Source organism: Schistocerca cancellata, chromosome 6 (assembly GCF_023864275.1).
Source record: "Schistocerca cancellata isolate TAMUIC-IGC-003103 chromosome 6, iqSchCanc2.1, whole genome shotgun sequence".
NCBI classification, from domain to species: Eukaryota; Metazoa; Arthropoda; class Insecta; order Orthoptera; family Acrididae; genus Schistocerca; species Schistocerca cancellata.
This window is the reverse complement of record NC_064631.1, coordinates 338,533,623-338,559,903: the sequence shown is the minus strand read 5'-3', so window position 1 is coordinate 338,559,903 and position 26,281 is coordinate 338,533,623. Positions and strand designations below refer to the sequence as shown.

At 42.9% G+C, this 26,281-nt stretch overlaps 1 protein-coding gene across 2 annotated transcripts in view; it reads right to left on the bottom strand.

The window, feature by feature from the left end:
* Positions 1–26,281, bottom strand: part of LOC126191441 (uncharacterized) — a 411,004-nt gene that overhangs the window by 4,407 nt on the left and 380,316 nt on the right. For both annotated transcript variants that reach the window (XM_049932320.1, XM_049932319.1), the window contains exon 7: positions 22,225–24,236. In XM_049932320.1, the coding sequence (XP_049788277.1) occupies positions 22,225–24,236 (2,012 nt within the window). The remainder of the gene's footprint in view (positions 1–22,224; positions 24,237–26,281) is intronic.

Below are 26,281 nucleotides of genomic sequence, written 5' to 3'. Positions count from 1 at the left end.
AATTGTCTTCAGAATGAAATACTGAGCACGTTACTACAGTCTAATAGAGCTCAGATTTATTCCATCGCCCATGGTTAACAAATATGGCAGACGCAGCATTCCTTTTTTACAGCTTTGAACGCAAAATAACTGGAGGTCAGAAGCGCCTAAATCATACCTCTGTTTTCTGAGTACATCACTCCGTGGTGCCTGGAGTTAATTTATACATAGGAACCTAAAAGGCATTACCAGGTGAATAAAACTACAAAGACTAATGGCAGGTACCCTCGAACAATAGTTAAAAAGCGAAAAACGCATTGCAAAATAAATGAAAATTTATAACGACCCAACCGAATAACAGGCAACTCGTTAAACATCTTTATGACCAAAGGAATCCACGATCAAAAATTAAATTACCCTCGCCACGTTGCTACTGCGAGTAAAGAGTAGGATGACGTCTACAGCCTGTGCCTGCATATGTCAGTACCTCAGGTAGTTCATATTACAAAATCACATTACAATATAATGGTTTAAAGCAAAGATATAGGTTTAAAAAGTTGCGCACCGTCAGGAGTTCGTTATAGTCAGCGACAAGTGGTGCGGTACGCCCCGACTGATGAGGAAGGTTGAGAAGGCAGCGCCCGAACCGTGGCCCATCTGGAATTCTCCTCTCGTAACGAGACTCACGGAAGGAAGTCGCTCAGGTTGTAGGGAGGGGCTTAATCTCCCCGAGATCGAGTTTGTTCCGATGAAGAGACGACCAATTTTCCTCCCAAAGATGTGAAATGTGCCTACATATAACAACGATGAAATCATTCGATGGGACAAAATAGCTGAATGGCATTTAGCAGAGATGCAGCCTTATCAGCAGCCACCTCATTCCTCCTTCTGGAATCCATACCAACGACATGTTGGATCAGCATCAGCGTACGACTGAAGGCAATCTTGGTTCCGCTGTACTAATTGCAGGCTACCCAGAGCCTCTGGATGCGACTGAGAGGATCTAAGCATGCAGTACGTTTAGAGAATCTGTGGCGCCGGATATACAGTGTCGTGCGATAAAAAACAAAATGTTTGGCAATATAAATCGAACACTGATCTGAAAGACGACAACTAAATCGCTCTCCGCCGAAAACAGAGGTACAGCTCACGCCGTGGTCATTTATTCTTCGTGCTACCACTAGTTTGGCTCCGTTGCACAAATTTGCGCCTTCTATAATTTGGAGTCAATATGAAAATGGGAAAGCGTACCCCTAGGCCACCATACTGGGAAAAAAACCAAAAGTCGCATTAACAAATACTATTTTATCTGTAACACTATTAACAAATAAATTCACTACTTTGAAGATAATTATTGATATTACAGTGTTAACTTTAATAACATCGCTCTTAAAGCTGCTGCATACAATTTTTACAAGGCAAAAAATGAAGAGATCACATTACATTGTCTTTACACGTTATTAATCCCAAATAAGTCTCTTACTATGCTTTGAAAACAGTACTCGATTTACAACTCAAAGTACTAATTCCGTTGATTCTTATTGGGAAAATTGTTTATTGTAGTCCATCACGAGCTTGTTGCCTCTCTCAGTTGGGTCAATTGTAATATTCAGTTTAATAACTATCCTTGTAAAAATTTTCATTTGTGCCTCACCTCACCGTGCAGGATGTGTCTTAAGAAATTTGTCAGTCAAATGAATTCTGGTAAAAAATACTACTAGTGTTAAACTGTTAAGTGATTTTATTGGTAATTTTTAGGAATTAGTCGAACGGCACTTGAATTATTTTTAATATCTTTGTCGTTCTTCTGTACATTGGCAGATTCCAGTTTCCATTCAGGAAATTAATTAGACTTAAAGGTCGTCAAATAAAATACGTGCAACTGTTTTGTTCGATTTCATATTGTTTCATTCTTGCCTCTTTACAACTGCTTATGCCCGCGCAGAACCTTTCCAGCTGGTGTTTGATTCCATGTATCAACCTTAGCGCTTCTTTTATTTGTTGATTGATCAGGATTCGATTATCTTCTACAATAGCAATTACTTTCTGAGAATTAGGAAAGAACAATTTGCCCTCAACTTTCGTTTCGCTTATGAACCTCCACCAATCTTCCAGAATAATTTCTTTTGCTTTCATCTTTGCATCAATTCTTGTATGCAGTTTCTTAACTCCTGTTAGGGAATGAGTATTTTTCTCATTAAATTATCAAGTTAAGGAAAAACTAACGTGGAATTTTGATGTAAGTCAATTTTAACATTGGCGGATTATGAACGGATGTTGAGCAAATGGGAGTTTACTTCCAGTCACTTCATATGAAGAATATCCAAATAATACATTGCCTGCCAAAAAATAGTGAAGCACCTGTGGTTTGACGTCAGTGTGACTTCGTACACATACACACCAAAAGCGTGTAAGTAAATGGTTAGAACTGCATTTGGCTGTAACAGGTAGAACTGCCACCATACAACATTAGAGGATTTCAAATTAAACACCTTTCAGCCGTCAATTTTCAACCTTATTATACTCCGATACGTGTGCTCTGGAGATTTCTGTCGTATGTCATACCATCTTTTCTCTTCCCTTGTTTACGGGCTACATGACATGTAGAGGCAAACGCCTTTGGTTGTTGTGATCGTAACTGTGTTTTTCTGATGTACTGCGTACGCATGGCAGCACTGTTATGCTTACACCATAACTTATGTATCTCACCTAACCACACGCCTGTTACTGATAAACTTATCACTTTCGTGACAACGTGGTTTTATCTCTTCCAGATTGCAATACTTACAGCTTAGTGGAAATTCGTTACGGTATATTGCATTAGATTCGTAGTTTGATTCACTAGAAATGTTTTATTAAATTGTTGCATCTCATGATTTGTAATCGATGAATTCAACTGATGAAGTTTTATTCTCTTTTTATTGATTATTATTACTTAATAATGATACAGTTTTTTCTATTGTTTCGGCCTGCTATGAACCACGAAGATTTTAATCTCTTCCCTGATTATGTTTCCTTTTTTGCCAGTAGATTTTCATTTTCACTGACTGTGCTCCTTTTCTCTGTTTTGACCTTTTGGAGGCAGGACGTGGAACTGGCGTAGTAAGCGAAATAAGGTTTTTAGTAATTTTGACTTTATCACTGAAAACTTCTCGATCCTGAATGTGATCAAATGAAATTTCAGCTTCCTGTAAATCCTTTTTAACTTGGCTTGCCCATTTTGAACACAGTTTTGTTTTTGAAATTGATGAATGTATGCGATGAGTAAGTCTTTGTGGGTTCATTCTTTCCAGATGACCAAAAACATCATTCTCCGCTTACTCATGCTGGTAACAATGTCTTCTGTATGTTCTTATAATTCACAGTTGTGTCTTCGGCGGAATTCTCCGTTTTCTTTGATAGGGCGAAGGATTTTCCTCAAAATTTTTCGGTCTTTATTTCAAGTTTTCGCACTAATCCTTTCTTCGTCATGATTAAACATTCTGATGCATACAAAGCTGACGGTCTAATTACGGTGTTACAATGACTAAGTCTTAGGTTTAAGGACAGGCTTTTGTTTTTGTGTAAGTCTTTGCACAGATGAAAGCACCTTCTAGTTTAGAACACCTACTTTCTATAGCTGCATTTTCTGAACCACCAGGTGTAATTATTTCACCAAGATATTCAAATATCTTTGACTGCTTGATTTTCTCTTGTTGTATTTCAATATGAGGTGGAGCGTGTTTGATGTTTGTGATGAATTCAGTTTTATTAAATGCTATTTTTCGGCCAGTCTTAGCAGCAATTGATTGTAGGCTGGACACTTGAACCTTAGCTTCGTCAATATTATTTTCAATGAGTTCCAGATCATCAGCAAAAGCCAAACAGTTTCCACAGAGGCCATTTCCTTTGTATCAAATTTGAATCCCTGGCGGTACGGTTGTTTTCCACTCTCTATCTTTTCCAGGACACAGTTGGAAAGCAATCGAGAGATACAGATACTTGTGGGGTTGTCATATAATTTTTACTAGTATATGACAGCATGTAATCAAACGTTTCATGTTCAGTCTGAACTCGTCAGTATATGACTACATTATTTTACTCCAGTTGTTTCACGGGCGTTGCATTAGCTTTATTCCGTGATTGTCTATGCGTAACATGAAATGTTGACCTCCATTTCGTACATTCCTTTCTTACTAATACGTGATGTATATACTTTGGTCACTAGTTTAAGTTAATAGTGTGCGCAGTGTTCTCTTATTGTTTTATTTGTAAATTTTTCCGTAACTATATACAATTTCCTATACTGGTTGATAATGGTATAGTTATATTATTTGCATATTACCATGTATACAAGACTTGCACCGCCCCCTCCTTTTTTTGGTTACTTATTTCATACTGGTAGCATTGTTGTCTGTACACAAGGCCTGAAGGTGGCCCAATAAAGCGCCAAAAGTGGTTGTCTAACAAAATAAGGTTGGAAACTGACGCCTGAAAGGTGTTTAATTTGACATCCTCAATCGAACAGCCGAGTCCCGCGACCATCGCTAAAAATATGGACCTACAGATACTACACTAGCGTTTTTCCTGTTCAGTATTATTTCTAGGCCTGGTAGTATATGTAAGGAACGCTAACAGGGTCAGGTGTTGAATGATCATTGTGAAGGACACGGAAGGTCCACCTACTTGTGTGAGACAACGTAATCAGGACAAAACAAAGGTTCGAAAAGGCCTCATTGTGGGTCTATACTTGACTGGTCAGTCGAACCGTGCAATATCCAGGTCTTTGAGGCAGTCAGATGTGACGGTGGCGGGGTTTTGGACTTCAGGCCAGGCATACTCATCGCCAAATCGAGGTCGACCACACAGACTACCACATCCGAGGGTAGACGTATTGTGCGCCAAGCACGTTGTAACTACTCTACATGTGTGCCTGGCACCCGAGAATAAGCAATGACGACGACCACCTACAGTCTGAATTGCAGAACTTAAAACGTGTTTTCGAGGAAAAAGGATACAGGAAATGAGACATCGCAAACGCTTTGAATGGCCCCCGACCAAAGTCACCTAGTGAATCAGTAGAAGAGGCCAAACGGACTGCATTCCTCCCATTCTGTGGAGGAACTAGCAGTAAGTTAGGACGTCTGATGCAGAAACATGGGCTAAGACCAGTGTTCCGGCCCGTCCCCTAGATACGTGATATGTTGCGCCCTGTTAAAGGCTACATTGCTCGTCGAGTGTCCCGCGTGTATGGTGTACCCTGAGAATGTGGCAGCATGTATATCGGACAAACAATCCGCACGGTTGCGGAGCGGTGTACTGAGCACAAGCGCCATATAATACGAAAGGAGCTTGACAAGTCGGCCAGAGTGAAGCACTGCCTAGAAAACGCCCATGAAATATAGTTAGAAAATACAAAAGTGCTGGCTCATGCATCTACAAATTGGGACTCCGTTATAAAGGATTCGGCCGAGATTCGTTTAAACAACAACAATTTTTAACAGATACCAAGGGTACACACTCAGCAGGGCATGGTAACGGGCGTTGGACATCGAAAGAAAGCAAAGACAAAAGTGCTACGCGGGAGCGGCAGTTTCAAACGAGGTGCCAGCCCCTGACCCCACTTAACGTCACCGACGCTGCCGCGGGCAAGCTGCCCGGATCGACTTACGCGCGCGCACGCCACATTGGGTCTATCTGATTGGCTGTTGATGATATCATCATGCCTATATAAGTGAGAAACCGTGGCAGTCCCGGCAGTCAGTGAACTCCTGACGACGATGGCGGATTTGGTCCTCGAAAACTCGAGGGTTTTATTCGAACTGATGCGGCTTGAAAACCGAGAAAGTTTTATTCATGCAACGAACAGCCTGCAACACTTTCTGTCATGGCGAGGTCGGGGACGAGTGGAACTTGACCAGGGAATCAACTACTCTTCCGCAGGCTACCTTTTAGCACCTCAACACGAAAGGCTGCGTATGGGGTGGTTCCGTGACCATAAAGCATGGACTCTACTGATCAATGTTATCACATTCTGTAGGTGGAAAGATGGTGGTTCTGCACTACCGCGGAAGACCATCGTCGACAAGTACGGTGGCGACTTGGGGGACAAGTCACGTTCTTGCAATTTTGGTAAGAGAGACAACGAAGTTACTCCTGGCGTCATGGTTTGGAGAGACGTGGTGCATGACTTCATATTACGGCTTGATGGCACAACGATACAAAATGTTCATCCTGCGTCTTAACGTGTTACTTTCAATCGATCTTATCACAGTGCTCTTTCCATCTGGACAATGCTCCTCCACGCATGACACATTTCTGTATGGACTGTCTACGTTACGCTGAGGAACTCCTGTGGCCAGCAAGAACCTCAGGTCGTACTCTGATGGAACATGTGTGGAACCATCAATTCCTTTCCAGTGCCAGTGTCGGGGATACCAAGGACCAGTTATAACAGTTGTGAGCGAGCTTGCCTTACGAAAGGATACAACGGGCTCAAGACACCCTTCCCAACTGAATCACTGCTATATCTGTGACAGAGGGTGAGCAATGACACGCTGATAAGGGACTGATACTACCAAGTACTCTGTAAATTTGACTCGATAGTCTATTCACTGAAATAACATTGAATAACCCCTCAACACGTGAAGTTTCATTTCGTTTCCTCCACCCCATCTGGGTGCTATACTTCTTTTGTGAGGCAATGAATATTATCTCCTGTAAAGGAACTGAATACGGAATCATTATGAATGTTTTAATTTCTACCTTCATTCTAAAGTAAAAAGCTACTGGAGAGACCGCATTCTCTCACGAAAAGGAACAGTACGGCTCGCTCTGCCCTTTATCTGCCTTGTAGTCATTGTCTGCTTCATGTGACTTGAGCAATGCGGTCTGTGAAATCAGAACGCATTCACTTACGGAAACTGATGTAAACAACCGTGCAACATTAGGCAACAGACTACTTCATCATCCAATCATAGTACTTTGTGAAGTTTATGGGCTTCATTCTTAAAGCCCTGAAGCATCCTTTACCCTTCTACTCCGAAGACCAAACTACAAGCAGCTTATACCAATGTTACTGTAAAACGCTTTATGAGAGCCACCCTAATGGTCATCCTCAGAGCCGCCTGTATAGATAAAGGTGTTGTCCTCACGCTGCTCCGGAGCTCCATAAATTTCGAGTGAATGGTCGAGTGTTCTTCGGCAGGGGTGTGAGTTAAACCAACTGCTGGTGAGTGGTTGGGGGGGGGGGGGGAGGTCGGGAAGTGTATCTGCAGAGGAGAACATCACAACAGCAATAGTTCGTCAGACTAAAGATTTATACAAACGAAGGAGGACTGTCCAGTCTGCTCACCGTGAGGTGCCACTTAGGACTAGGAACGAGTACGACATACAGCACACGGTCATAACTTTTTCTAATATAGGACCAGCAGGATTTAATATCTAGTGTTAATCTAAAGTATTTCGTAGTTTCGACCAACAGGAGAGCAGAGTGTCGGAGTCGTAAGCATGGTGGATGGAATTTCTTTCGCTGTCGGAATTCATGCGCATCGGCTTTTCGATGGAAATGTGGAAGCCGTTGTTTACGCTCAACGATGGTTCAAATGGCTCTGAGCACTATGGGACTCAACATCTTAGGTCATAAGTCCCCTAGAACTTAGAACTACTTAAACCTAACTAACCTAAGGACATCACACACACCCATGCCCGAGACAGGATTCGCACCTGCGACCGTAGCAGTCCCGCGTACGCTCAACGAGTAGTGGTGTTAGAGATAGTGCTGAAGTCGCTGCTCGAATAAATAGGTCCTTTGAGAGCTGCAACGTTTTTTTTTTTTTTTTTTGCTATCATCAGTCTTTGGACTGGTTTTATGCAGCAAGCCACGAATTGCTTTTCTTTGACAACATTTTTATCTCAAGACAGCACTTACAATCTACGCCCTGAATTTTTCGCTAGATGTATTCCAACCTCTGTTTTCCTCTACAGTTTCTAAACTCTACAACTCCCTCTAGTACCGTGGAAGTTATTTCCTGATGTCTTAACAGATGTGCTATCACCCTGTACCTTCTTTTTGTCTGTGTTTACCATATACTCTTTTCTTCGCCGATTCTGCGGAGCACCTCCTCGTTGCTTACCTTATCCATCCACCTAAGTTTAAACATTCTGCTGTAGCATCACATCTCACATGCTTCGATTCCCTTCTGTTCCGGTTTCCCCACAGCCCATGTTTCACTACCATACAATACCGTGCTCCAGACGTACATCCTCAAAAATTTCTTCCTCAACTGACAGACAATGTTTGATACTAGCGAATTTGTCTTGCCAGGAATGCTCTTTTTGCCGGTCCTAGTCTTCTCTTTATGTCCTCCTTTCTCCGAGCGCCATGGGTTATTTTGTTGAGTAGAAAGCACAATTCCTTAACTCCATCTACTTCAAGATTCCCAGTTCTGATGTTAAGTTGCCAGCTGTTTTCAGTTCTGCCACTTCTCATTACTTACATCTTTCTTCGATGTACTCTCAATCCATATGCTGCAATCATTAGACTGTTCATTCCATTCAACAAATTCTGTAATTCTTCTTCATTTTCACCGAGGATAGTAATGCCATCAGCGAATCTCATCACTGATATCCTTTCACCTTGAATTTTAATTGCACTCTTCAACCTTTCTTTTATTTTCGACATTCCTTCCTTGATGTATTCACTGAACAGCAGGGGCGTAATGGCTCTTTCCCCGTCACATGCCCATTTTATTCAGAGAATTAAGTTCTTGGTCCTCCACCCGGTATTGTTCTCTCCTGGTTCTTGTTCATATCGTATATCACCCGTCTTTCGCTACAGCTTACCCCTACTTTTCAGAATTTTGAACATCTTGCACCATTTTACATTGGCGAACGCTTTTTCTAGTGTGACATGTCCTATGAACCTGCCTTGATTTATTCTTTAGTCCTGCTCCCATTTTTAATCACAACGTCAGAACTGCCTCTCCGGTGCCTTTGCCTTCCTTAAAGCCGAACTGTTCGTTATCTAACACATCCTCAGTTTTCTATTCCTGTATATTATTCTTGTCAACAACTTGGAAGCATGAGCTGTTAAACAGCGTGTGCTGTAATTCTCATACTTGTTGAGTCATGCAATTTTCCCATTTTTTTCCCGAAAGTCTTACAGTATAATGCCAGTCTCAAACAGTCTACACACCAACGTGAACAGTCGTTTTGTCACCACTGCCCACAACGATTTTAGAAATTGCCATAGAATGTTATCTAGCCATACTGCCTTATTTGATCTTAAGTCTACCAAAGCACTTAAATTATGATTCTAATACTGGATCCCGTAACTCTCCGATATCGACTCCTGTTTCATTTTTCATCACGTCATCAGACAACTCCCCCTGATGGAGGTCTTAAAAGTACTCTTTCCAGCTACATGCTCTCTCCTCTGCAATTAACTATGACATCACCATTACACGCCTAATGCCACTGCCGCTGCTCAATTTCACTGAAGGTTGTTTTGGCTTTTCTATATGCTCAGTCAGTCCTTCCCTCGGTTATTTCGTTTTTGATTTATTCACATTTTTCATTGCGCCTTAGCTCCCCTGCACTTTCTGTTTATTTTATTCGTGCTTTTCACCGCGGAATTGTCAAAGAAGAGAGATCTTGAGAGACCAGGCAGAAAATAGTAATGATTTCTGTAGAAAATAAGGTTGCGCTCAGATACTCCGTTCAGCTACGTGGAAGTGTCCTACACAGCCTACTTCCCACCCTCTTCCCCCCTCCATAAGCGTACACTAAAAATCTGATCTCTTAAAGTTCACTTCTTAAGTCGGAAGGCAGTACAGTACTGGCTGGGTGTAAGTGAAACTGATTCAAACGCAATTAGTAGGTGAGATACGAAGCCTCATATGTGCACTGTACGGGGGATGCTCCTCCTCCAGCAAGTGTTGTAGACGTTTATCGAGTAAAAATCGTAGATAATCATCTGGTACTGTAGCAGTACGTCGTCCATGATTGGGGCTGACAAGGTGACAAGCTGGTCTGTGGAGTGATGTCTATGATGTCATATTGGACAACTGTTAGCACTATCTGAGACACAACCCACCATTCCAGCCCTCCATTGAGTATTCGTGTCATCAGCTTGGCGCACTACTGGAGACTGTAATGAGGCAGTAGTGGTGGGAACATCTCTATCCTTACCAGGCTTCGTAGTGATAAGCCTGGCTATGCGAAAACTTATGGGAAATGCATATTTGCAGGTGGAAACACTTGTCATAGGACTAAAGGTGCTGCAACATCCGAATGTGAATGTCTTCTACTGCCGGGCCGAGAGATCGTGACCGTGAATGGGCACGTTCCAGCGCAGTCACATCCACTTCTTACTTCTTAAGTCGGAAGGCAGTACAGTACTGGCTGGGTGTAAGTGAAATTGATTCAAACGCAATTAGTATGATTACATAATTTGTCCATTTCAAGACAATAGGGATTTCTTTTCCTGTTTGCAGGAGTGGTTCGTGTACTGTAATTATTTTGACAGTGGCCGTATTTTTCCAGGACTAAAATAATTCCTCCCTATCTTCGTTACTGAACGCAATAGGAAGATAAATTTTTCATTAAAAAGAAGTACCAGACATTAATAACAAGATGTAACCAACATTACAGTTTTATACTTGCGGAACCATCTTCATTATTTTTTCTTTAGCATGTAGTTGTGGGCAAAGAGTACTCTGAAGTAAGTTGATTAAAACATTATAAGGAGCACACACACACATACACACACACACACACACACAACATGGAACAGGAAAAACTACACTGCGTAACACAATGCAAGGATCAGACTTTCAAAATGACGTAACTGTCTCCCATTATGACGCAGAGATATGAAATTTGGTTCAAAGAAGCCTGCAGCCTTCCTCTGTGATGGTGCAGTAGTGTGGCGCCCTGCGACGCCTCTCTCGGCCTCGACGAAGCTTCAAACAGCAAATGTGAACAAATGCCAAAAAATGGCCGGAACCCACAATTTCATTTCTCGTGTCAGATGGGTTAACAATCTCACTTTGCACCAGATTTCACCAAAATTCTGCACAACACCACCGCGGATGTGTCGCACGGTAGGATGGTCGTCTCACTTCCCCTTAGTCATATTTCACCCATTTTTTGAAGCCTCTACAATGGAGGTCAGAACCGTGACGTGCAGGGTCGAAATGTATTGTTGGAATATATTGTTCACGACGCAACATCTGCGCGAATGCAATCTATATGATTAAATGAGTCCGGTTTCCGTAAACACCACATCACGAGCACTGCACAAATTGGGGTGACTGATGATCTGACACATGCCATGTACAACTGTCACACTACTAGACTTCAGCAAAGAATTGATATTATCAGCTTTGACATGCTGCTCAGAAAAATGAGTCTACTGAATTTCTAAGATTGTATGCAAAGCTATCTGAAAAACGAACAGCAGTGTGACGCCTGTGCGAATGAAAAATCGTCCTGGAATCGTGTTCTCTCAGGAGTGCCGCTGGAGTGAGTCTTAGGCCAACTTTTGTTTTCCTTGTATGTCGATGATATTCCGTCGATTTTGTCCTTCTGTAAATATGCCGAAGTTCTCCAGCATTACCTAAGTGAAAGACCTTGTACAATAGGGGGCCGTTACTGAATGGGTTTATTAATATAAAAATTTGGTTTTTATTTGTTCACTTTATGTTCGTCAGTAACTTCTGCCTGGCGGTAAGCTGCAGTGTCTCAGTCACGTTGCCCAGAACCTGACAGAACCACCCTGAAACTCACGTGTTGAACCATCAGCAGCTAAACTCACGTGCTGCTGACGAGGTAACGCTACCGAACTGCGCATCTTACAACCTGGCCGACCAATAGGGAGGCTTGGAGATGGTGAAGTGGGGGTGGGACCGCGGCCGGCTGCCGGGGGTGGAACCGCGGCCGGCTGCCGAGAGCGGACACGCCGTTCGCTCTCTTCTGCTGGCAGCTTCCTAACCGATCAGACGCCCTCCTCAGTTGCTCTCTTGGGCGCTGCCCATTCAGTCTCGGCGCCTCCTCCAGACCTGCCTTTCTTTACGTCATTAAAACTTCAAACAGGTTAAACTATGTTTTATTCTTCGCCTCAACGGGTGCCTACCGCTTTCCCCTCCTGGCCAATCCAGACGCAATAACAACCTAAATATGTAAATACTCTGTTCGTCCATAGGAATTATATTTGTCTTCACTGGTATCCTCCCACCGAAAATCAAAAAGGTCAGAATTCCGCGAACAGGAGCCTGCGGTTCTGCTCGACGGTATCCCAACACCATTTCTGTAAACGGAGTCAGATTTGACGTTATCGTCGGATAGCATCTCAGCTGGGCAGAGAATACTGTCACCACGTGCCAGAAGATATAAGAGATGGCGATATGCCCTAATATTTCCACGTTAAAATAACCAGTAAACAAATGATAACTATTGCGAGGCTTTATGGACTTTCTTTTATCACTATTCCACAGTGAAGTTTGTCTGCTCACGCTGACCCAGCTCGGTCACGCTCTTATGAACTGCAGCTCGTTCCGTGGTTTTTAAACTGTGTGTTAATAAAAACTGTGAACGCTGGTACACGGAAAGTACACAATGTCTACAAAAGCTGTGACGAACACTGCAGCCACACTTGAAGGACAGGGAATTTAAGCGTCACGCATGTTCGGTGAATGCAGACATGGATCCCGAGTTTCTTCAAGTTTGGAAGCAGCAACTAAGGCAGCAATAGCAAAAATATTAACAGCAACAGAAACAATATGCAAAACAACAGCGACAGCCCGCTTGAAAGACAGGATGGAGTCACAAGCCAAGCTAATGCAGCAAATGGTGCTGCGACAAGCGGAGCTCGTACTTCGTTTCTACGTTTCCAGCCACGTGCTGAAGTATGGGACAGCTATAACCTGCTGCCCACCCGTCCCCTCCAGCCGTCAACTTCCAGGAACGTAACATTTCTGATACGGAGCTGCAATATGTATGTCTCGTGCCTGTTACTCCTATATTCACAGGGCAGTGAACAAAAACACGGTGATTCATTGGGCGAGGCGCCTATCATCGTCGCTCTCCTACCACAACCCTGCGCGGTTACTGGAGAATATAGCCTTGCCCGTAGGAATGAGAGAGGAGAAAGACTAATTGAAGTCTGCAGTAAATTTTAGAGCGTAATAAAGATTACACTGTTCAAGAATCACAAGAGGAGGATGTAAACTTGGAAAAGGCTCGGAGACGAGAGAATATATCAGCAGTGTTACATTATGGCCAGACAGAGATTCCTAAAAAGATATTAGATTGTAAGATGTACTCAGGAGCAGATATACTCAAATCATAATTCAGTAATGATGAAGAGTAGATTAATGAGTAAGAGAGAATACATAATGTGGAAGGATGTGGGGTATTGAATTAATGTGAAATGTCGAGACAACTTTCCAATTCGCTACGGATGTGGATATTGCGATAAGGAATATCACAGTAGGCAGTTCAATGGAAGAGGAATGGACGTCTTTAAAAAGGGAAATCACTGATATTTGACAATCAGGTATTGTGGGCTACCTCACCTAAACTGGTTGCCACAGTTTTCGTATATTAGGATGCCTGAATGGAAACAGCTTGCCCCAGACAGCAAGCGAAATAAGTATTGATTGGCTATGGGGATCTAGCGTTATTATATGTCATTTTATTATTCTATCTAGCATCAGACTGTGAGGAGGCACGGATTACGACCGTACTTGCAAGGAGCCACTGATTTGAACGGATACTGAGAGAAAGGTGGTAGAAATCGCAACACAAATAAGAGATTTAGAAACACACAGAAAGATACATTCTGAAGTTACCACAGAACAACATTCATTAACCGAGGGCAGCCTCCACTGCCACAGACACATTCGCAGAACTACGTATAGGGAGAGTATGGAACTATAACTACACTAGTTTAACTCCAGAACAATTCAGAGAGAGAATACTGAACAACGAAAACTAGGTTTCAGGAACGGAAAATGGTTGATAGGTTTCAGTGAGCCTTAACGCGTGGCTGCTCTCTCGTGGTATCGCAAACCATTACACTTTACCGCAGCGTGGCGGAGCGTACCTATGGATACGACGCAGTTGCCGAAACGGCAGCTGGTGGACTTTCCAAGAAGACGTTGTGGAATGGGCTGGAGCGGTGAAATTCAGGGATTTTTTTTAGATGGTCGGCAGCTCACACTAGTGTGCCTACGTTCAAAAAAAGTATTCTGGTGGCAACTTGCTGGTTGGTCAAGCGGACAGTTGCCAGCTGGGCCATAGAACTGGCCGCTTCCTTTTAGCATCAGAAGTTTCCGAACATGACGAAGCCGCGGTCGTTGGGTCGGCGAGCTTCTATGTGTTTCTGCGGGCCTCAAGATAAAGAAGATGCTCCGTTTAAAACAGAATCTTTTTAATGATCACCGCCATAATGAACAATTTTCTAATTCCTCACAAAATGACGGCAACCGAAATCTGTTTACAGATTTCAGTTCCTCTGTATGTAGGAAATTATTATTACAAGGCTTACATCGTTTCTGCAATTATTTAGGCACTTTAATTCGAGGTTGAATCTTTGGATACCTCTAAGTAAAAGTGATATGTTTGCTCCTCATTGAAAGGTTCGAATCAGTCACTTGATCCTCATTGAAAGGTTCGAATCAGTCACGTGATTCATTTTCATTAATGACATTTAGACTCATTCTTTGTTCCGGGCCTTGCGCGGCCGCCTATATGCATGTCACCACATGTAGTGTTCTTACGAGATGTTCATAACACGATGTGTCATAACAGGTAGAAGGAAACTTATTCCGAAGATACCTTGGGTAACATAAGAAATACTTCAATCAATCGACGGAAGGAGGAACCACAAATTAGTTGCGACAGACACAGGAATACAGCAATCGGAACCACTTAGGAATGAAATAAGTATGAAGTGCAGGGAAGCCAAGGCGAAATGGTTGCAGGAAATATGTGAATAAATCGGGAAAGAAATGATCGTCTGAAGGACTGACTCAGCGTATAGAAAAGCCAAAACAACCTTCGGTAAAATTAAAAGCAAGGGTGGTAACATTAATAGCGCAATGGGAATTCCACAGCCAAATGTGGAACAAAAAGCAGAAAGGTGGAAAGAGCACACACGAGCCAGTCATGAGGCGGAAGACCAGAGTGGTGAACTGATAGAAGAAGAAAATGAAGTCGATAAGCAGCACATGTTGTAGTTGTTGTTGTTGTTGTGGGCTTCAGTCCAAAGAGCTGTTTTGATGGAGCACTCTGTCCCTTGCTAGCCTCTTCGTCTCGGAATAAATACTGCAACTTACATCCTTCTGAATCTGCTTACTGTATTTATCTGTTGACCTTCCTCTACAATTTTTACCCCATACACTTCGGTCCGATACTAATCTGGTGATCCCCTGATATCTCAGAATGTGTCCTAAACCGATCCCTTCTTTAACTATAGTTTCTTGTCTCCCCAGTTCTATTCAGTACTTCCTCAATAGTTATGTGATCTACCAATCTAACACCGCATTTCAAAAGCTTCTATTCTCTTCTTGTTTAAACTACTTATCATTCATGTTTCTCTACCACACATGGCAACACTCCTGGTAAATACCCTCATAAAAGTCTTCCTAACACTTAAATCTATGCTATATTCCGTATTAAAATATTTCTATTTTTCAGAAACGCTTTTCTTTCCATTGCCAGTCTACATTTTATATCCTCTCTACTTCGGCCATCATTAGTTTCTTGCTGCCCGAATAGTAAAACTCATTTACTGCTTTAAGTGTCTCATTTTGTAGTCCAATTCGGTCAGTATCACCTGATTTAAATCCACCTCATTCCATTATTGTTGTGTTGCTTTGGTCGATGTTCGTCTTATATGCCCCTTTCAAGACACTGTGCATTCCTCTCATCTGCTGTTCCGAGTCCTTTGCTGACTCTGAGAAAATTATAAAGTCATCGACCAACCTCAAGGTTGTTACTTCTTCTCTCTGAACTTTAATTCCAACTCCAGATTTTTCTTTGGTTTCGATTATTGCTTGCTCAATGTACAGACTGAATAACATCGAGACCAGTCTACAATCCTGTGACACTCTCTTCTCAACCACTACTTCCTTTTCATGCCCTTTGATTGGTTTTACAAGAGAAGTCGTAGATCAGTAATGCCTCGAGTATTCCTACATTACACAGAAATCCAAACTAATCTTTCCCGAGATCGGCTTCTACCGGTTTTTTCCATTCTTGTATCGGTAACTTTTACACCTGTTAACAATTGCTTTCTTTGGAAATGGATTTGTTTCGACTGTCTCATATATGTTGCACCCCAGATGGAGGAGGTCTGTCATGCCTGTCACTCCCAAGGCTATCAGTAGTTCTGACGAAAAGGCATCTACTCCAGAACCTTGTTTGGATTTCTCGTAGTACCATATCTTCCACTTAATCTTCCTCTACGCCCTTATCTATTTCTTTAATGTTGCCTTGAGGTTCATCTCCCTTGTAGAGAACCGCTACATATTCCTTCCGCCTTTCAGGTTTCTCTCCTTTGCTTAGGACTTGATTTCCATCTGAGGTCTTGCTATTCATACAGCTGCTTCTATTTTCTCCAAGGCTTTTTTAACTCTCCTGTAGGTGGTATCTATCAACTACCTGGTGAAATATGCTTCTGAATCCTTAAATTTTCCTCTAGCTATTCCTACATAGACATTTTGCACTCCGTGACAATCTCACTTTTTAGACGTCTATATTTCCTTTGTTGCATTTTTATATTTTCTCCTTTCAATAATTAAATTCAATACCTCCTGTTTCATCTAATGATTTCTTCTAGGCATTGTCTTTGTACCTATTTGATCCTCTCCTGCCTTCACTATTGAATTTCTTAAAGTTTCCCAGTCGCTATCTACTATATTCTTTCGCAGTGCTCTAGTCAATCGTTGCCGAATGCTCCCTCTGAATCTTTCAGTTGCCCCTGGTTCTTCCAACTTCTCCCAGTTCCATTCCCTTAGTTTCCTACATAGACATAAAACATGATCAAATAAAGAAGAATGGGCAGATAACAGTACAATGGAATTTCTAAAATCATAAATAAGTATAAAATCTAATTCACAATCAGCGTAACATCTCACGCATCCACGCTGCTGGTAACAATAATATACAGAAGCATGGAAAAGAGAATTGAGGATTTGTTAGATGAATATTTTTCTTTAGGAAAGATAAAGGAGCAAGAGAGTCAATTCTGACACAGCGCTTGATAATGGGAACAAGACTGAGGAAAAATCAGAACAAGAGTTCAACACTTTATAGTGGCACAAGGTTTACAAAATTCTGAGAAAAATAGTTGTAAGCTACGAGGAAAGACGGGAAAATACGAGATGTACAAGAACCGACAGTGGACCATAAGGTTTTGGTCCAAGAACGAAGTGCTCGGACTAAAAAATGTGTAAGATAACGATGCAGTCTTTCGCCACTACTGCTCAATGTATGCAACGAAAATCAATGAGAGAAACAAAAGAGACATTCAGTAGTGGGTCTAAAATTCAGGGTTGAGGGATGTCAATAAGAGGATTCAGTGATGACATCGTTATCATTATTGAAAGTCAAGAAGAGTTACAGCATCTACTGAATGAATTGGACAGTGCAATTAGTACAGATTATGGATGGAGAGTATACTGGAGAAAGACGAGAGTAAAGAGAAGTAGAAAAACTGAGAACCCCGCGTATCTTAACGTCATAATCGGTGGTCATAAGGAATACGAAATTCAGGATCTGTCTTAGAAGCAAAATAATGCATAGTGGATGGAGAGAGGAGGGCATAATACGCAGACGAACACAGGCAAGGGAAGCATTCGTGAGCAAGAGAAGTTTAGTGACATCAAACGTAGGCCTTAATATGAGGAACAAATTTCTGAGAATGTACGCTTGGAGCACAGCATTTTACAGTAGTGAACGACAGACAATGGGAAAACCGGAACAGATGGGAATATAAGGGTTTGTAGTGTGGTGCTACAGAAGAATGTTGAAAATGAGGTAGACTGATAAGGTAAGCCGGCCGGGGTGGCCGAGCTGTTGTAGGCGCTAGAGTCTGGAACCGCGCGACGGCTACGGTCGCAGGTTCGAATCCTGCCTCGGGCATGGGCGTGTGTGATGTCCTTAGGTGAGTCAGGTTTAAGTAGTTCTAAGTTCTAGGGGACTGATGACCTCAGACGTTAAGTCCCATAGTGCTCAGACCTATTTGAACCATTTGATAAGGTAAGGGAAGAGGAGGTTCTTCGCAGAAACGGCGAAGAAGGGAACATTGGAAAAACACTGACAATAAAAAGGGACAGGATGACTGAACGAGAGTTAAGGCATCAAGGGGTAACCTCAACAGTACTCGAGGGAACTGTAGACGGAAAAAATGTAGGGGAAGAAAGAGATAGAAATGCATCCGCCAAATAAATGAGGACGTGGGGTGCAGGTGCTACTCTGAGATGATGAGGATTTCGCAGGAGAGGAACTCGATTCGTGGCGGATCGCACTAAATTAGCCAAGAGACTGATAAGTGAAAAAGTATTTCCTGTCGTCCCTTTCGACGATATTGCTCTCCTATGTGAATAATTCTGATCTCTCTTCGAATCCGGGCTCGGATGAGCCACCAGTTACGTAGCACGAATTCAATTGAAACCAACCGCCACTTCAGCTTTCCTTAGCTCCCACACAATTGGCGTCTCCGTCACTCATTCGCAGCTGAAATGGATAGTCTCAGTGCGTTTGGAATAGTGGCGGCGACGTACAAGTCTACGGGCTGCTCCGTTGGTTAATTACTTTTCTTTCCTGGGGGACCACACTCATGTACAGCTTTCTGAAAAGAAATTCCGGCTATTTGACTATAAATTGCTGCTCGTTTATTTAACATAGTCATGATTTCGGCTTTACAGCCATTTTCAACAGCAAGCTGAAATATCAAAGTGAGGGGGTAATAGATGTCTCGTCTCATAAGCCAGTCGTCGTTATACAGAATACGAGTGCATATCAAATATACACAGTACGCACTGTAAATCGGGTTTATAAGAAGAAATACATGTTATTAGCTAACCTATCATTTACACATGCCGGATAATTTGTGGCCCGTCAACTTTCCCTTGGAAAAGGCTATATATCTGAAACGATGCTTGTGTAAAATTGGTAGTTAACAGTCAAAACGCAAAAATTTCATTAAAGAAGGAAAATACGTATTCTGTTAGTGTTTCTTTGGAAGTGTGTTGGCAGAATTGGTGTCTGTGGAGATTTAAAACAACTAACGCTCAAACACATCTACATCTACATTTACATCTACATGATTACTCTGCAATTCACATTTAAGTGCTTGGCAGAGGGTTCATCGAACCACAATCATACTATCTCCCTACCATTCCACTCCCGAACAGCGCGTGGGAAAAACGAACACCTAAACCTTTCTGTTAGAGCTCTGATTTCTCTTATTTTATTTTGATGATCATTCCAACCTGTGTAGGTTGGGCTCAACAAAATATTTTCGCATTCGGAAGAGAAAGTTGGTGACTGAAATTTCGTAAATAGATCTCGCCGCGACGAAAAACGTCTTTGCCTTAATGACTTCCATCCCAACTCGCGTATCATATCTGCCACACACTCTCCCCTATTACGTGATAATACAAAACGAGCTGCCGTTTTATGCACCCTTTCGATGTCCTCCGTCAATCCCACCTGGTAAGGATCCCACACCGCACAGCAATATTCTAACGGAGGACGAACGAATGTAGTGTAAGCTGTCTCTTTAGTGGACTTGTTGCAACTTCTAAGTGTACTGCCAATGAAACGCAACCTTTGGCTCGCCTTCCCCACAGTATTATCTATGTGGTCTTTCCAACTGAAGTTGTTCGTAATTTTAACACCCAGGTACTTAGTTGAATTGACAGCCTTGAGAATTGTACTATTTATCGAGTAATCGAATTCCATCGAATTTATTTTGGAACTCATATGGATCACCTCACACTTTTCGTTATTTAGCGTCAACTGCCACCAGCCACACCATACAGCAATCTTTTCTAAATCGCTTAGCAACTGATACTGGTCTTCGGATGACTTTACTAGACGGTAAATTACAGCATCAACTGCGAACAACCTAAGAGAACTGCTCAGATTGTCATTTATATAGATCAGGAACAGCAGAGCTCCCAGGACGCTTCCCTGGAGAACATCTGATATCACTTCAGTTTTACTCGATGATTTGCCGTCTATTACTACGAACAGCGACCTTCCTGACACGAAATCACGAATCCAGTCGCACAACTGAGACGATACCCCATAGGCCCGCAGCTTGATTAGAAGTCGCTTGTGAGGAACGGTGTCAAAAGCATTCCGGAAATCTAGAAATACGGAATCAACTTGAGATCCCCTGTCGATAGCGGCCATTACTTCGTGCGAATAAAGAGCTAGCTGCGTTGCACAAGAACTATGTTTCTGAAACCATGCTGATTACGTATCGATAGATCGTTCCTCTCGAGGCGATTCAATATGTTTGAATATAGTATATGCTCCAAAACCCTACTGCAAACCGACGTAAATGATATAGGTCTGTAGTTCGATGGATTACTCCTACTACCCTTCTTAAACACTGGTGCGACCTGCGCAATTTTCCAATCTGTAGGTACAGATCTATCGGTGAGCGAGCGGTTGTATATGATTGCTAAGTAGGGAGCTATTGTATCAGCGTAATCTGAAAGGAACGTAATCGGTATACAATCTCCACCTGAAGACTTGCCCATATCAAGCGATTTGAGTTGCTTCGCAACCCCTGAGGTATCTACTTCTAAGAAACTCATGCTAGCAGCTGTTCGTGTTTCAAATTCTGGAATATTCCATTCGTCTTCCCTGGTGAAGGAATTTCGGAAAACTGCGTTCAATAACTCCGCTTTAGCGGCACAATCGTCGGTAACAGTACCATCGGCATTGCGCAGCGAAGGTATTGACTGCGTCTTGCCGCTTGTGTACTTTACATACGACCAGAATTTCTTCGGATTTTCTACCTGATTTCGAGACAATGTTTCGTTGTGGAACCTATTAAAGGCATCTCGCATTGAAGTCCGTGCCAAATTTCGCGCGTCTGTAAATTTTAGCCAATCTTCTGGATTTCGCGTTCTTCTGAACTTCGCATGCTTTTTCCGTTGCCTCTGCAACAGCGTTCGGACCTGTTTTGTGTACCACGGGGGATCAGTTCCATCTCTTACCAATTTATGAGGTATAAATCTCTCAATTGCTCAATCTTTGAATTTGAGCCACATCTCGTCTACATTTGCATAGTAAGTTCGAAAGGAATGGAGATTCTCTCTTAGGAAAGCTTCTAGTGACACTTTATCCGCTTTTTTAAATAAAATTATTTTGCGTTTGTTTCTGGTGGATTTGGAAGAAACGGTATTGAGCCTAGCTACAACGACCTTGTGATCACCAATCCCTGTATCAGTCATGATGCTCTCTATTAGCTCTGGATTGTTTGTGGCTAAGAGGTCAAGTGTGTTTTCGCAACCATTTACAATTCGCGTGGGTTGGTGGACTAACTGCTCGAAATAATTTTCGGAAAAAGCATTTAGGACTTCAAGACTTAAGATTTCCTCGCCCCAAGAAGCTTACATCAAAAGGCTTATAAAGAAGAAAAGATTTTCATACATATTTCATATCACGCGACCGCTTGAAATGATGATCTCACTACAACTTATGATTAGAAACCTGAAAAGGATACCGGAGGACGGTTTACTTAAAAAATCAACAAGATATCGAAACAAATCAACCTCACACAGTGAACGCAGAAAAAAATTGAGAACCTTCTTAAGACTCACAGACTTTTAGGAGAAATGGCACATAGGAAGGACGTATAGGTCCCATCTTTTCGGTATGTGGAAAGCCTAAAAGCCTGATATACAGAATTGTATCACAAGCAGCCGTAGGGTTATACAACATGGAGTACTCTCAATTGTACAATACTGAGAGACCACAGTGGGTGATGAAATCCAGAGTGGTTGTTACACAGTCTTTGATTGTGCTCGAGAGGCTTTACTAAGTTTTATCTCACGGTGTGTCTTGTAATCACACTGGAAACTGTGATTGTGAGCATGTGTTTTATTACATTTCATGGCAAGGATGGGATACTGTCTATTGAATGCGTATTGCTTTATAGGAAATTACTCAGTGTATTGTGACTTCTTAACATTTAGATATTTATCTTATGACGGAGATAGGTGAGAAGCTGTTTACCTGTAGACCACCAGTAGCGACGCCATCGAAAGAGCGAATACCATCGAAGACTGCAAGCCGGTAGGCGTACCTTGCTTGACTCAGTTCAGCGTTCACCTCCAGCACCACGGTGAAGTTGCAGCAGAAGGTACCGTCGCACAGAACTACCGTACTATTCTCGATAAGCGATTCTGTGCTCAGCGTGAAGGTTTTGTACACCTCCAGATGGTCCCGTTTCAGGAAGAGCCCTGCCGTACTCCTGCTGACTCTCCTGTCGTCCAGAACTCCATCGCTGAATGCTGGACAGCCACTCTCACGACGCTCTCTTTTTTTACAGGGACGTTTAGGTTCGCTGGTGGTGACCTCAGGTTCACATTTTACTGGCTGCTCTTCCACTTTGGTGTCTTCAACGACGTCCTCGGGGACATTCTCTGAAGTCTCCACCACGGGCTTGTCATCAGTAACGACACCGTCGGGCTCTTTAGACGGTTTGTGTCCTTCTGGTCTCGGCCTGCACTTCCGTGGGCGTTTACTTCGCTTGACACGATCTCTGCGATGGCACTTCAGTTTTCCGCGTTTGTCAGGTTTCTTAAATTCGCATTCTGACTCTGCAGGCTGTTCACTGTCTGTCAGTGTTTTCGCTTCAGACTGATCCCCAGCACCCTCAACGTCCTGTTTTGGACTGGCATCAGTTTCAGCTACTGCCTTTTCGTCGTCATGTAAATCAGCCAAACCATGATCGTCGGCGAGGATATCCTCCGTATCGTCGACGTGTTCGTCTCTTGGCGCCGCTTCGTCTTGTCCTCCATCATCTATCAAATGCGAACCATGGTCATCCGCGAGGACATCATCAGTGTCGTCGATATGCTCCTCTCTGGGCACTTCTTCGCCTTCGTTGCCAGCACTTGGTGCAGACGGAATGTCCGCCTTTCGTTCGGGAGAGTCACTTGGGAGCGGCTCTTCTTTGTCTTCCACCAGCCATTCGAATTTCTTTACAGTAGCTTCTATCTCCTCTTGAGTGGCATTATGTTCGCCGCCAGAAACGCTCAGGTCAGCATTGTCATCAGCTGCTGAAGCGCTGTCATCATCAGTCAACAACTGCTGGTTTTCTTCATCCGACTCTTCCCGGCTTTCTTTCTTTCCTTCATCCGCGAGTAGAATTTCTTCTTTATCTGGAAGCTTGAAGTATTCTTGGTCACGTTCTGGCTCGAAAGGACGTTCGTAGCTTTCTGGGACTTCTATTTCTAAAAATTCTTCTGGAAACTGCTCCTCAGGTTCATCCTGGTAGAGCCTTAAGAGGTCTGGATTCGTGGATGGTTCATTAAAATCTGGTGGATCAGTCCTTGTACTGGCAGGTATTTTCTTCTCCGGGATGTCTACTTTCTGTTCATCTACATATGGAGAATTACTGTGCAGAGTCTCCTCCGCATCCTCCCCCGCATCAGTTTTCTGTAATGCAGCTCTGTCTCCTGCGTCTTCACTTGCCATTCCATGCGTTTCGTATATGTCTTTAGTTTCCTCATCATCTTCGACTTGGTCCGTCTGATGCAGACCCATAAAATGTGGAGGGACTTTGGGCTCTATTTCTCCAGATGGAGGCCCGGAATTGTCGTCAGCCTCAGCTGCATCGTCTGCTTGGTCGTACATTTTATGGTGAATGAAGGCCGGTGCCGATTCGTCCACCAGAGATTCGTCGACGTCCAAGTGGCCGAACTTCCTCTGCCGAACAATGTGGTGGAAAGCGGACAGTGGAGTGCGCTCGACAGCAGTGTTATCGTCGTCTTCGCCTTCACCAGCCAGAGCGTCACGGCGGCTGCGAGCCCTCGATGCGAAGGTCTCCTCGCAGCGCTGCATTTTCGGCACAGTTCCCACGAGGAGACGACTGGTCGTGGTGTTGGGCATGATCGCCCGGAGGGCGCCGTTGCGGCCTAGGAAGATGCCGCTGCCAGCACTCCCTACTTCTGGCCTGTTGTAGCCGGAAGCCAGAAGATTCACGTCAAGGGAGTACGCCCACGCAGCCTGCGTCTGCACAGCTGCAAAGATACACGGGCACAGTAAAGTACAATAAACTATGGTGAGTACTTTTAATTTAGCTAAAAAATAATAAAATATGACACAGAGTAAAACAAAAACAATTGCTTTTAACTGTATCATACACTATCAGAATGGAAGTTTGAGCACTAACCGTCATAAATAGAGGAGTCTATAGTACACTGGGTTGACAACAGCCATGTGTTAGCGACATGAATACGCACATATGCAGACGGCGCTAGCACTGTAAGTAGGCTGTTTAGGTTTTTATATAGGTAACGCCACGTAGCGCTCTGTATGTAAATCATTGGCTGTGCTGTGTGCAGTCTGTGGCTAGTTTGCATTGTTGTCGGCCACTGTAGTGTTGGGCAGTTGACTGTTAACAGCGCGTAGCGTTGCGCAGTTGGAGGTGAGCCACCAGCTGTGGTGGATGTGGGGAGAGTAATGGCGGAGTTTTGAAATTTGTAAGACTGGATGTCATGAACCGCTATGTATATTATGATTTTTCAACACTATTAAGGTAAATACATTGTTTGTTCTCTATTAAAATCTTTCATTTGCTAACTATGCCTATCAGTAGTTAGTGCCTTCAGTAGTTTGACTCTTTTATTTAGCTGGCAGTAGTGGCGCTCGCTGTATTGCAGTAGCTTGAGTAACGAAGATTTTTGTGAGGTAAGTGATTTATGAAAGGTATAGGTTAATGTTAGTCAGGGCCATTCTTTTGTAGGGATTTTTGAAAGTCAGATTGCGTTGCGCTAAAAATATTGTGTGTCAGTTTAAGCTCAGTCTTGTATAATTGTTCTAAGGGGACGTTTCAGCACATAAAAGAGCAGTGCATTGGCACACCGGCCATTTGTACTCAGTTGATTCATCCGAAAAGATTTCCGACGTCAGTACGGCCGCACGGCGGGAACTAACATACTTTGAACGCGGAATAACAGTTAGACGTCGACGCATGGGAGTTTGAATACGAAAATGGTTAGGGAATTAAATATTCCGAGATTCACAATGTAAAGAGTGTGCTGAGAATATCAAAATTCAGGCATTATCTCTCACCAGGGACAAATCAGTGGCTGACGACCTTCAGTTAACGACCGATAGGAGAGAGAGATCTCAGTGCTAACAGTCAAGCAATACTGCATGAAATAACCTCAGAAAACAATGCAGGGCGTGCGACAAATGTACCCATTAAGAGAGTGCTGCGAAATTTGGCGTTAATGGACTACGGCAGCAGACGAACAACGCTAGTGCCTTTGCTAAGGGCACTATATCGTCTGCAGCACCTCTCCTGACCTCATGACCATATCGGTTGGACCCTAGACAATTGGAAAACCATTGTCTGTTTGGATGAATCCTGATTTCAGTTGGTAAGATCTGATGGCAGCGTTCGGAGTTGGCCCAGACACTACGAAACTATGGACCCAAATAGTCAACAAGGCACTGAGCAAGCTGGTAGGTCTCCATAATTGCGTGGGCTCTATTTACATGGAATGGGCGGAGTCCTCAACCGATCATTGACATTAAATGCTTACGTTCAGTTACTTGGAGACCGTTTTCAGGCATTCATGGACATCGTATCCAGGCAATGATATTTTTATGGATGATAATGCTTCACGTCACCGGGCTACCGTTGTTCGTGATTGGTTAGAAGAAGTTTCTGGACATTTCGAGCGAACGATTTTGGCCACCCAAATATCCAGACATAAACCCCATCTAATATTTATGAGAAATAATCGAGAGGTAGTAAATGAAAAGCAACAGTTTGCTTTTGCTCTACAATATTACTTTTGAAACTCCCTGGCAGATTAAAACTGGGTGTCCGACCGAGACTCGAACTCGGGACCTTTGCCTTTCGCGGGCAAGTGCTCTGCCATACTCATTCTGGAATATTACGTTTATTGTTTACCGGTTTTCGGCTTACTATGCCATCTTCAGACATTTACTGAGTATTATCACCAAAGAAGTTAAATGTTAGCAAACAACATTGGAAGAGAAGTAGACTGTAGTATAAACATACAGGAAGTATGTTTCTTTGCAATGAAAAAGT